Here is a 14095-nt window from a genome sequence, read left to right on the forward strand (position 1 = left end):
CAATCAAGACTGTCAGGTGAGTTGTCTTTCACAGAAAAGTATATTGATTTAGTAGGCTGCAACAAACCATGTAAAAGGACTTGTCAATACAACTTGGCCTAGCAATAAAACCTCCTCTCAGTAACGTGAGCCTTGCTAATACGCCATATTCGACAATCAATTAAGAAGGAAGAACAGTGTCCGGAAGAATTATGATATAAAACCTGCCAAATGTATTGTAATAAGCTTCTCTTTTCAGTCCAAATCTGATTAAGTACACGAGGGGCTGGTGCGTGTATGTGTGTGTAATACATCTGTGACTCTGGGTGTTAATGCATGGGTGTATCTGGGAAACTGAGGGCAGCCAAGGAGGGTCGCAGTCCCTAGCGTCAGGGGTTCCACACAACAGAGGCCCAATCAGTGCTGGCCCGCTGGTTAATGGATGGATGGCCCCCAAAATTAATTAGCCTGACTAATGTAGTGTACACTTAATTACACTGGCCGCCTTTTGATTTATAGCTGGCCAGATACACACATGCTAGTCAAAGCCGGGACTAAAAAGGGAAAATTGTTTACACTTTACTGGTGCAAATTATTTACCCAGACTAGGTTCAGCAGCCAGGACAATGGCCATCGACTATGTGATGAACTCCTGTTGGTTTCAACTACAGGGGCAACACACAGACTGTATGTAACACACAGCACAGACAACCTATTTTAAGTTTCCTTCCTGTAGTTAAACTGTTACACCTACAGTATTATGTAACTGGAAAACTCATTACCATTATAGCTTTCAAAAACGCCATCTCATCCTTGCACTTTTCTCGTTATACGTGTTGACTGCTGTCTGTGTTGTATTTTAAATTGCATTTTATGTCCTTTTAAACTGTATGTATGTCTAATGCATTTTATTCCCTAGCCCTTCTCTCCTTCCCTTCCCCTATGTGGCTTTGTCACATGTCAGGCTGGCATTGTAAATAAGACGCTGTTCTTAATGACTTGCCTGTAAAAAGGAAGGTGAAATAAAAATAAAAAATAAGGTATTCATATTAGATTAACAAATACTGGTGCTCAGAGATAGATAGTCACTAAAGTCTTTCTTTGGTTCTTTTTCAGTACTTTTTTCAGACTGGATCAAGGCAATGATATTTCTTCCGAAATGTAAATTTAGCATCTATAAATAGAAGATCAGAAATGTCCAAAAATAGCAAAGCAATCCTCCCAGAGCCCTTATGTATAAAACCTCGCACATTCATGCCGCAATAAACACAAATCAAGAAAAGTTGGCATTCATGACAGAATTTATCTTTCATATGTTTTCTCAGTTGTCATGGGCGTGTGCGTTGCGTAACTTCACGGTGTGAAAAATGACTGATCTATCATGCTGGCCTGTCATTACTGAGCATTTTACAGCATTCATTAGGAGAGGGGCTAGACTAGGGCCCCACCTTTAATTTCATGCTGCTCAAGCGAGAGAAAGGACACAGGACAAAGGAAGGGAGGAAGATTGATGCCTGGTCCGGCCCTCTGCACTTCCTGCAGACGCAGACAGGGGGCGCTGATCCAAACCTCTCTCCAGTCAGTGGGAGGCCAGCTAGCCTAATGAAATCTGTCCATGTAGCAGCAGATCAGCCCCAATTAAAACAGCCCCACACCATGTCACAGGGACAGTAGATCAAGTCAGCAATTAACCTTCCCGCTGGCCTCTATCAATCCTTAAATTGGAGCAGGCCGGCCAGCAGCACACAATCTCTGCAGATATTAAATTTACATTCTATTAAGTTTAATTAGGAGGGATTTTAAATATACTAGGAGTCCAGGCACGGAGCCCTGTGCCTGTCATCGACACCGCTGATTCACGGCCAACGGCCGCCTCGAGGGACACACATACACACTCTTTCACACACACACACACACACACACACACACACACACACACACACACACACACACACACACACACAACTGTACACCTTATACCATCCACTGACTGAAGCATGGAACCCAGAAAAAGCTGTGTTTGCTGTAAGTGTGAATGAGTCAACAAGGGTTATGTGACCCGGCGCCATGACTGAACGCTGCTCAGCTTTGGTCTGAATGGCTCAACATGGGTTTCTATAACAGGATTGTCTCAGGGATTACTGAATTATGACTGTAACCTTGTTGTTACTGTAAACATGATACACGTTGGCAGGGACAGGTGTTTATGTGGGACCATTTTCTAAATCACCTGTCTGATCCTGCAGGATTTCGCACCATTCACCACCCATTTTAACAGATTCGCTATCCTACTCCTGCTTACTCCCACTGTGATTCTGACCACTTATACCTGCAACAATGCTATCTGCTGTAAATCTGTCTGCCTCATCACACTGGTTTAAGTTCACATTGGCACATGAACTGGAAACAAGGCTTATTAAATGCCTTTAAAAAATAATAATATGTAAGCACATATGTTAATAAATGAAGATGTTCATTTACTAACTGTTAATAAAGCAATGAAAAATTGTTAAATGCGGATTCCTATTGCAGCAGCTACAAACCAGATACTGGAGGCTTCAGAGCAGCAGTCACAGGGTTACTGTTCACAAATCAAAGTTAAGTCAGGGATGGCAATTGTCTTTAATGATATTGATGTTCATAAAAAACAAAGGTGTAAATCTTTAAAAGGGAGACCAGGAAAGAGACAGAATGGAAGTGGGTGAGAAAGACAGAGCAAGAATAAGCTGAAACGTACTTATCTTAATTGAGGCATACATTTCAATGGAAGGAAATGGATTTACATGCATGGTTGAGATCAATAATATCAACCTTTTTACGTTTAAGATGTCATCCAACACCAATCGCGTAGTGCTCACTGCCCACTTCCATCTTCATATATAATTTGCCGTCCCTAATTTGGGCTCTCTCTTGAAAACTCCACAGTCAAGTTTCTTTTATTGCAACAGGTCTGGGGACAGCATGCAATGCATCTTTAGTCAGTTGGGTCACTACTGGCTTGAACATGAGTGCTCCATGAAGGAATCAAAGAAATTGCAGGCTGTGAAGTATTTGATTCGCCAGACAAAACCTTCAAAAGCCATTCATTTTGCGCTTTCCTGTTTTATCAGCACCGATGCAAAGCATGATCAAGCCAAAGCCTGATCCCACCCATGGGAGAGGAGAGAGAAGGTTGGTGGGGACTGGACCACCTCCAGGCTGCTCAGCCCTAGCATTAGTCTCCACGTGGCTGTGTCTTTTGTCTGCCAGTCAAAGGGCCGCTGAATGGGGGTCAATTGAAACCAATTCCCTCTGTCGGACACAATTAATGGGGTTGCCCGGACCGGGCAGGAGGGGGGTGGCCTCAGGCCTTTGGTTACTGATCCTGCCGCACAAGCATGCCAGGAATTTGCCACCTGGAATTTGCCCTGTGACAATATCAAACCCACCCCCTTCCAAACCAACCTCCCTTTTTCTGTACACACATGGATACATCCTAAAATACCCCCTGTCCCATCCACGCACCCACAAGGCAGGATGGGTGACAGGGGAGTGGCTAGTGGTTGTCCACAGTCTAGTCACCCACAATGGACCAGAGACGGAGAAGAAGAGAAGTGGTGTAGCGTGCAGCTGTAGAGAAATGTACTGGAGTATTTTCTGATCTAGTGACTCTCAAAGTGGGGCCTAGTGATCCCCATGGGTGCTTAAGGGGTTGCCCCTTGGTGTTCAACAAATCAAAAAGGCAAGTAGTTTCAATTTGCGATTATTTCGTCCACTTAACACAGCAAAAGTATCTATTCATCTGCATAGCTTTTTCGGGCCCTTTCCTATCGATTGAAAGTGAAGAGAGAATAGAGCAAAAAGTGAAAAAATGAGACTCTCAGACAGTGAGAATGAGAGCCGGCCTCTCTGTGTCTGAATCAATCTTCGGATAAGTATGGACGATCGATCCACCACCAGCCCATCTACAGTTAAGCACTTCAGTGGATGTGCACTAATTGTCCTGTTGACATTAATTGTCATTAAAGGGCTTAAAACGGCCTCCCGGCTGTGAGTTACGTCCTGTGCTAAGGTTGCAACCCATTTGTTTATTGGTGACATCACAGCTCTCTCTGCCACTAACGCAAAAGGTCACTGTTAAATCAGACAGGTTGACCACTGCGCAGGACAGGTTTATACTGAGCAGTGATGCCCCTCTAACAACGCATTTTCACACAGATGACATCATCAGCCTTTTCTGTTGTTACATTAACCATTAAATGGTCGGCAGGTTTGAGGAATCCTCATTAAGATGGAGGGAAAATGTCTGTGTGTGTATGTGTGTGTGTGTGTGTGTGTGCTTTATGCCATAGCCCACAGCTCTAACTTCCTGAGAGGATGTCTGAAAAGGACCCCCAGCATTGCTGTCACACCTCTTTAAATGGGGTGAATCAATCAGGTTCTTTTAGCCTAACAAATTGGTTTGTGTGTGTGTGTGTGTATTCGCTATGGATGTGAATGTGTATGTGAATGGGGGCCCAAGGTGCATAAGAAAGGAGCTGCGTGGAGGGGAGCAGGGGGCAGAGATGGACATTCACCGATGCAAGCCTGACACATCCCTGGAAAAGGGTTCATGACCCCTCCTGCACTCAGACAGCATCTCAGAGTGGTAGAGACATGGAGAGGGTGAGTGCTTACCTACCACAGAGCAGCACGGACAAGACAGGAAACATGAGGACAGAGTTATCTAGATTAGCTATACGGGAGAAACACGGACAAGCTTCAAATCATCTCATCTGACTTTGTTTAATTGGATGCTCTCCTTTCAGCTTAATATATCTGTGCTGCCTGCCAGTACTGGCATTGAGAACTCTTTCTTTTTCTAAAACCAAGTCACATTTTATACTGTATATTTCAATGTATAGAACAGAGCAATGCTGATATATAGATATAAAACAGCCTATAACCGCTTTAAAATCACTGTGGCGACCTAAATGTGTCCCAGGTGACATTTAATTGCAAAAAGTTGACGTCTGAATAGCCTCAGTGTTTGCACATCTGCTGTTGTGGATTCTGTACTCGGATTTATTAGCTCCGAAGCATGTTCACATGATCAGTCGGTTAATGTGACCCAGTTACAGACCAAAAATCAAATCTACTGCACAAACTTTGAGGCCATCAATCAATGTGCCTGCCTGGATTGCTGATCCCACTTAGCTGATGGCGGTTTACTGCTCCCCTAGTGGCTGGATGACTAAACTACAAACGGTTTCTTCTTGTGTGCCACACAGAGTGAAGTCCTTCCTAAGTCATTTGAGCAAAAAAACCTGCATTCAGAAAGCCTTCCCTCCTCTTCCCTTCTGCCCTGAATGGGGCTCTGGTTGAAATGAACAATGCCCACACCTTGAACAGGCCCACTGACTCCAGGGGCCATTGTGCTGCAGAGGAGGGAGAGGATCGGCCAACAAGTGGCTCTCCCACTCTGTTATCATAGGACACCACTGTCTGCGGTGGGCCTTTATGACTTGTTATGCCACTAAACCCCCCCCCCCCCTGCCATCTCCTCATGGAGAATGCTGAATGACTGTGCTACCTTGGCTCTCACCGGCCTCATTTGCACCAAGAAAAGGAGGGGAGGAGGAGGAGAAGAAGGAGGAAGAAAGAGGGGCGGGAGGGAGCAGGAGAGGAAGGGAGAGAGAAAGAGCAGTGAATGGCACCATAACATAACAATGCACTTGGAGGCTCAGTTGGCAAACACAGCTGGGCCAGCAACACTGAAGCGTTTAATGAGTCATAACTCTAGAGAGACAGTGGGCTCCTAAAGCACTTTTACTATATTGCAGTCTCTCTCCAATACACACACAAACACACACACACACACACACACACACACACACACACACACTTTATATTACTACAAGTTTGATAGCTTAACCACATACTGTATCTATATAGTATATTATTGCAAACACAAATGTCCCCGTATCGCACAGATAATCTATACAATTAATCTTCCATCACTTGTTTGGTTTAATACAAAAAGACTCACCTCAATGACCTGCTTCGAGTCCAACCTGAAGTTAAAGTCCCCAAAGACAAAATATGGCAACTTCTCATGCCGCTGGTCCGTGATCCTGAAACACATGAAAACCATTTGTCAGTGAGAATCTCTTAAACAACCACAATAACCTCTGCGATGGGTGCTGGCAGGTCGGGCAACTGAAAATCACCAATCCTCTTAATCCCAAATAAAAAATAAAAAAAATACATTCTAATTAACAATAAGGACCCTGACATTCTTGACAAACATCAGCACTAGTTGCCAAAGACGTTTTTTTTCCCCAAAGCTGTCATTTGATGATTCCCCTGATCTGAGGGTATTTAGTTCGTGAGGGCCACAGCACCACCTGGTGGTCTGAACACTTCAATTAGAAGATATTGACCTGAATGACTTTGTTTGGGGAAAGCTTTTTGACATCTTTTGTGATCTGACACAATCTTTTGGTACATGAGTTTTACGGCATTCATGATCGACTACAGAGCACACAGGGTGGATGTAAGGATGGGGGCAGATGAAGAAAATGACAGAAACATGGAATTAGAAATGCAAATGTTCAGGAGCAACAGGAGGCCTATGAGAAGAAGAAGAAGAAGAAGAAGAAGAAGAAGAAGACGAAGAAGACGAAGACGAAGAAGAAATACCTCAAGCAGAAATACAATTTTCCTATGTTGTACTTTTTTGGAGAGATGTCAGAGTGAGGGGGGGCTGCCCATGGACAGGCAGCATGGGCTCTGGAGGGTTTATAGGTGAGGAGGAAATATAGGTGTCTAAACTGCTTGTAACCTTGTAAAAAAAAAAAAAAAAAATGCTGGATTCATTATTAAAACTATACTGTTGTAGTGTTTAAATTATATAGCCCAATATTACAAATCACAACACACAATTTGCCTTAAGGGGGTTTACAGCACCCTCTGTCCATTGACCGTCGATTGGATAAGGAAAGAAACAACTATTTGCCTTCAGGACACCATGTATTATGCAAATCTAGTGATATTGCAATTTCCTATGTGCACTATACAAACAAATGAGAGACCGAAACGGCTCAGAGACGGTCTTTCGCACGGATTCAAGTAAAACACATTTCAGATCAAACTGTTTGTTCTCAGCTGACACCACAATTAAATTAATACATTTTGACTATTCCCTTTGATAATCTGCTTTGATGGCAAAGAAAATTCACTTTACCAAATTGATCAAAGGGAGAGTGAACCAGCCCCAACCCCGAAGAGCTGAATCCTGCAGATATTCCCTATGTTGGTCCTGTGCCCAGCGGTGACATGGTGGCAGCAGCTGCCTGGGAGAAAGGTAAACTTTCTACCGACCCTGTAGGTTTGTTGGTGGGCTTCTAGGTTTTAGACCGAGATTCACAAACAGACTTGTACAGCTTGAAAGACTCCAGCCACGCAGAGCCTCACTTAGAGTGTGACTAAAGTGTCTTTTGATGCCTCCCAACGGAGTTTCAATCCGGCACATTTTACTGTCCCTTGTCTCAAATGTTCTTAATGTACTGTATGCATTGCTTTTTTTTTTAAACCTGAGAGTATAGTGTCAGAGGATTCATAGAGTTTAGATCATCTCTGTCATGGACAACTTCCAAATCTCCAGATCCTCATCACAGCGCCAGCATCCCAGTGCTTTAATGCACCTAAGCGACATATAATTAACTCCTAAGCCTCATCACCTACTTGAAAGTGGCTCTTCTACAGAGCAGAGATAGGAAATTAAGGGGGACATAGCACAGCCTCTTGTGTAATTAATGATTCAGGATGCTTGGCTCGCTATCTCCACTAACCGTGCGGATAAATCTCAACATGGACTTCCCAGGCTCAGATAACAATATATTTATGGGGCCGTAAAGAGAGAAGGAGCCTCTTCTTAGTGGTGGGTCTCGGCTCTGGCCGGCTGTCGTAAAGCATGTCCACTTCTTCTCTATGAGGCAGAGAGAGGGAATGGGCAGGGAGGCGAAGGTGACTGGAGGAAAAAGGCGGGGAACGCAGCTAATACATTAAATAGAGAGTATGTAACTTTGACATCACATTATATCAAACAGAAACTACATCGTCTTTCTATCCGATAGGATTTTCAAGAGGGGTCAAAAGAAAGATGGGGGCCAGCATTTAGAATTTTATCCCCAAAATAAAAACTAAAATGTTTCACAATATGATTGATGTAATTCTTAATTTACAAGACCTGACCGTTGCATCTATATGATGGCCATCTGCTCCATTCTTTCCTGCAGTTATGCGCAAGTGAATGAAGAACATTTATATCCGTTATTTGAATAAAATGGATCCTTCTTAAGTGTAGTTGCAATTTGGGCTGAAACTAACAATTACTTTTCTCAAGTAATTGATTAAAGGTATGGTCTATAAAATCTAAAAAAAGAAACTTTGACATCTTCAAATTGCTTGTTTGTTTATTCAGTTACTGTCATCGATTTCTTTTTTTAACCCTTGTGTTGTCTTCCATTGGACCATGCACTTGTCGTCCTCCCGGGCCAAACAACGGGTTGCCGTTTTACACTTCTTTTCACTCCCATGTATAAACACCGCTAACACCAACTTATTACTAGTTTTATTTTTGGAATTCATGGTCAATAAACCTCATTTATAGGAAATTATATCTAATCCTTGAGTTAAAAAAGCAGAAATTATGAATTATTTAGACTAATATGAAAGGAAGGATAATCACAGACTGGTATATGTCAACGTTCAGTTGGGATGCTGTTTCGAAACGTTTCAATTTCTTTTTCAAATGCTAAAAAATGTAACAAAACATCCCAAAATCAATGAAATTAGAGATCCGAGCCGTTGTTGTACTTGCGAAGCGCGTTGTATGGAATCGTACATGTTAAAGCAGCAACTCATCACATTTGAGAATCTGGAACCAGTGAATCTTTGTCACTTTTGCCGTTCAACTTATCGATTTATTGACCTATCGTTTCAGCTCTACCAGCAATACTAAAAGGCCTCTTGTTTGACGGCAGTAGCGTTAAACATTATTGGCAAAGCAAATGACTGATGACGCAGCGGTTTCTTAAAAAGCTTACGGTTACAGACTAAAGAGGTGGGGCCAAATAGAAACGCTGAGATGTGATGCTTGGGTTGTGTGCGCAGGAGAAATATTTGTGCCTTGATAGGGACTCAAAAACAGACTGGAAGGTGTGTGTGCGAAACACTTGCGGACGTTTATACGCTCTAACACTAACTGGGACTGATGTCATTAATGACCCTTACATCCTGGTGCTAAGAGACTCAGCTCTATTCAAACAGGGTTAGTGGTCAGTTTATCCTATTGGCTTGAACGGAGGGCAGTAAAATGTCTGTAGACGAGCGTCAATGCAATTGTTACAGCCATGGGAACTCCTGTATTCCTTGCGCTAATAGAGAATTAACCGCATCTGCTGCTGTGAGTGAAGAAAATAAGCAAACGTAAATCTAATAAAATCCAAACTGGGGTTTACTTAGTTTCAGTCAGTAATCTGTACATGTGCAGATCAGATGATAATACAAACACAATCTCCTTAATAGGACTCCCTCCTCTGTCGCCTGGAGCTTTATCCCGCTAACAGCCATGTCTAATACCCGCAGCCTGGCTGTTTTGTCTGCTGCTCCAAGGTATCAGCCACAGGTCAGAAGGTAACACTCTGTTTACACGATCATTTCCTAAAGCACTCATGGTGACCCGTTGGTGTGAAAGTTGACTTTTTTCTTGGCCTTTGTGGGGGGACGGGGGATGGGGGACGAAGAATTGCAACATTAGCTACAGCTACTGGGCGTGAAAAGAGCCTGAGGGTGGGGGGTCCCGAGCTTGGGGGGCCCGCTTCACTGACCCTCACCCTCCGGCGGGGGCCCCATTAGCCTCGTCATCACAGTTCATTCAAGCAAACTGTACCAGTGTCAGTGACATTCTCCCACAAAGACGCACTCCTTTACACAGTCTATAAACATGCTTCTGCGGGCCAATTCATCGCGCAGTGACACCCCTGAAAGAGGCTCTTCACAAGGGCCGTTCTCACTGAGGTACGGGCTGGGGCCTTCGTCAGGCCTTCCTAGGGGCCACAAAGACAGGGGTCAGACGCTAATTTATAACATGGCCCCTGACTCTGCTCCCAGGCTCCTTAAACCACCAGCACAAAGCAACCACAGCACATTCGCTCATTCTGATTCGACTTTTCTCTCCCACACAAACATGCTGTCATAGAAGTGAACAAGCACGCAAAAAAAGAAAGGAACCCACCTGTGCACAAGAAATGCTCTTGTACCACACACACGGATACCACAGATAACACTCAATAACACGTAAAAAACCTGCCTGCTTATAAATCTTTCATCCACACACCAGCTTCAATCCCTCACTGACTTCTCGCCAGATTACACGCTGTGAGTGACAGCTGAACTGAGCCATAATAGACAGTCTATATGAGATTATGAGGGTGCAACGGGGGGCCATGTCATGATTATATTGACAAGATGACTTACCATAAGTTGGCCGTTCAGATTCGACTTTGCACACAATAGCTGTGCTGAGCGCAGTCATCCATTGTAAGTAAATGTTGAGAATTTGGGAGAATGTTAACATTGTGAAGAATGTGCTGGGTGACGTCTTTCTGAATAGGCCAGGGATGGCCCCTGACGGGACCTTTGACACTGCAGGACAGCCTTTCCCTTGTCTCCCCTGTTAGCACCATAGCTCCTCAGTAACGCCCACCCCACCAAGGAACACCATGCAGGGAAGATAGGGTGCTGAGGGGGTGCAAGGATGTTGCTGCGGTCACACAGAGGTTAACAAATAAGTCAACTTGAGCCAACAGCACTATCAACACAAACTCAAGATGTGGAAGACACCTTTGGAACTAATGTGAGGAGCAGACAAGACAACTTTCTCTAACTGTCACTGAGAGGTGTCTGCTGAATCCATGGAGGTCTACAATTTCTGGACTTGAATACCAGACTGACTTTACTCAAGACTGGATTACCAGCCCGGAAAAGCGAGCACCGATTTGTTAATTTGTTGCACCACTAAGGTACAAAATCAACTGGGTCCTGCATTATTATGTAATGTTGTGGTTAGGGCTGCACAATATGAACTAGTGCAGTATCCAAATCGTGGGGGGTTGGGGGGGGGCAAAATATGTGTCAAACCATTCTAAAATAAAAGTATTGTGGTGCTGCAGAGACGTCCCGGCCTACAAATTGTATCCTACAGACTAAAGAAAAAAATCTTAGTTTGGTACAGATCCTCGCAAAAAAAAAAAAAAAGAAATCACACTTCAATCATTTTTTTTAAATTTATTTTTCATTGAAAATGAGAATAATGATACAAAAATGATCATTCCCTCCAATATCGTGAATCATATCGCAATGTCAGTCAAAAATAATCGCAACTAGATATTTCCCTCATCTGGTGCAGCCCTAGTTGTGGTCCTATCTGTTAGTGCCAATTCACACTAGAACATGTGATCCAGCGGTCTGTTGCAGGGTGGTGGTGCAGGCGGTGGGAGTGTCACTTAAAATGGCCAACGTGTGTGATGTCCTGTTGTGTCCTTTAAACCCCCCCCAAATGTAGCACAAGTATACTTTATATTTTACGATTATTGTTTTCCCGTCGGATCGTTGATAGAACGACATTTCCGACCGCACTTGAAGGCAGCTTCTTTTAACGGAGAAAAACAGAGAGAGAGAGAGAGAGAGAGAGAAAAAAAAACGTTCCAAAAGTTGAATCTGTCTCAACTTCTCGCCGCAGGACGCTGCTGAATAGCAAGACCTACGTTTTCGTCGGACCATCTGAAAACCTGTGCAGCCTTTGAACGCAGCCTTGGGGGGGGGGGGGGCTATGCCAAAATCTCTTCCGGGGTTTATTGTGCCAACATGGTGCTTTTTCCTGAATAGGGGAAATGCACCAAAATGAAGTGCGTCTCATCAAACTACCATGAACTGACATACAGACCCAGAGTCAGGTGGTGTTTGTTTCTGGGTCTCTGTGCAAACTATACTGAGCCTGCCATATTGTATATAGTACTTGGTAAGAACATGGACACAATAGGGGCCAACAGCAAAACTTTGGTCCTCAAACTATTTCCATTTGGCCATGCCGGTACTTGCTGATAAAACACATGAGGTAATTAGAGTTATATGTATAGACTAAAGGCGTTTTTCCATTACATGGTACCTGCTCGACTCGCCTCGACTCTACTCGCCTGTTTTGTTTTTCCATTATGAAAAATAGTCCCTGGTACCTGCCAACAGGTACTTTTTTTTTTTTTTAGTATCACCTCCGTCGAGGTTCCAAACGAGCTAATGCGTAAAAACCTGCAGACTACTGATTGATCAGAGAGAATCGTCACTAATCACTGCATCATCATTGCTAGCGACAGACGGGGGGGTGTCCTGAACAAACCTGCCATTTTTTAAATAGTTTAGCCAGCAGTGTTTTTTTTTTGCTTTTTTTTGCTGCCTCCAGCTTCCCAAACAGCCACATGCCGAGAGTCAAAAACAACACACCTTTGACGTTCTGTGTGTGTCGCGTTAGTCGACCAGCCACGCTCGCCTCGCGGATGAGGCGGTACTAAATCTGCAATGGAAAAGGGAGGACAGGGCACCGCGGCCGAGTCGAGCCGAGTAGAGCTGGCACTGGCAGTGGGTAAGCGCCATAAGATGGTCAGTTAAATAATACCAAAAGCTGTCCACATACTCTTGGGAAACACTCTGTTTTATTGCTTTAGTTGCTTGCCATGATACTGTCTTACTCAATTTGGTTTTATACTGTAGATTTCTCATTCATTTAGCATTGTGGCAACACTAAATAACACTAGAAATACAAATTGTGAGGATAAGCTAAACAAGGAAAATGTACTTGGATAAATATTTATTATCCCTTATATGTAATGTAAACGTTATATTAGATGTTCAGGTAGTTTTACTTGTTTGGCTAACTGCATGTCATTTTTGTGTTGGCTGCATGGTAATACAAATCAACAAGAATAAAACTCTGAATAGAACTCAGACATTCAAAGTGAAGAGATACTGGTGGCAAAGCTGTACCCGGCAAATCTCTGAGTGGCCCATGTCTATCTATAAAAAGTAGAAAACGGGGAGGAGGGAGGGGGACATCCATAGTTCTTTGTAGGTGCTGAGAGATTTCTCCATGTCTAACCCCCCAGCAGTGTGTGTGTGTGTGTGTGTGTGTGTGTGTGTGTGTGTGTGTGTGTGTGTGTGTGTGTGAAATAAACAGGTCCACCATGAGCAGAGAGACACTGGGGAAGATTAACCTCTGCTCCTGCAGGCCTCCCAGGGTGAGAAGGCAGTTTAGAGTCACAGTGACACCACACACCCTCCACACACACACACACACACACACACACACACACACACACACACACACACACACACACACACACACACACACACACACACACACAACCTTGTTATACAATATGATTGGAATATAGCTGCTGTATGTCTACATAAAACATTTGCTGCTTTTCATTTGGAATGGACACATACTAGATTAGACATGCACACACACACACACACACACACACACACACACACACACACACAACCTACTCTGGTTAATACATTCATTCTGGCTTTATGGAGGATCCAGTCCTCCCTCTTGCAGCTCAACATATCTATTGGCTGGAAGCTAGCCGGCCTTTCTCTGCTCTTTCAGCCTGTTGTTCTGGGAAAAGCCTAAAGGGAAACATTTAGATTGGAGGGCTCTTTGAGACGCTCTGACAGTTGACTGATGACCGTCCATAAAATGACAAAGCAACGCTGTGTGGTGGCCAGTGCGGCCCACTGCCTCCCCATGGGAAACTAATTGCTTTGAATTGTTAACGGCAACATTATTTTTCTGCCAATCATTGCTTTTCAATGCCCCGAAAATGAGCATGAAACAAGTCTTTTCAGCGAACAAAACAGTTAAATGTCCCCAATGTTGATCAAATTAACTTCAACACTCTGACAATGGACTATATTTGTGTGAAAATAATGGCACGCCACAAAGGACGCCTTTATGCCAGGATTTCACAGTTGTAATGTAAAACTGTTCTCCCCTGAACCGGACCAGCCACTCTGAATGGGGGCTGGAAAA

At 43.7% G+C, this 14095-nt stretch overlaps 1 protein-coding gene across 1 annotated transcript in view; it reads right to left on the reverse strand.

The window, feature by feature from the left end:
* inpp5a (inositol polyphosphate-5-phosphatase A) overlaps positions 1–14095 on the reverse strand; it is a 177709-nt gene that overhangs the window by 39948 nt on the left and 123666 nt on the right. Inside the window, exon 9 of the mRNA XM_078273244.1 lies at positions 5987–6071. Coding sequence (XP_078129370.1) covers positions 5987–6071 — 85 coding nt within the window. The remainder of the gene's footprint in view (positions 1–5986; positions 6072–14095) is intronic.

The sequence above is a fragment of the Sander vitreus genome, chromosome 17 (assembly GCF_031162955.1).
Source record: "Sander vitreus isolate 19-12246 chromosome 17, sanVit1, whole genome shotgun sequence".
NCBI classification, from domain to species: domain Eukaryota; kingdom Metazoa; phylum Chordata; class Actinopteri; order Perciformes; family Percidae; genus Sander; species Sander vitreus.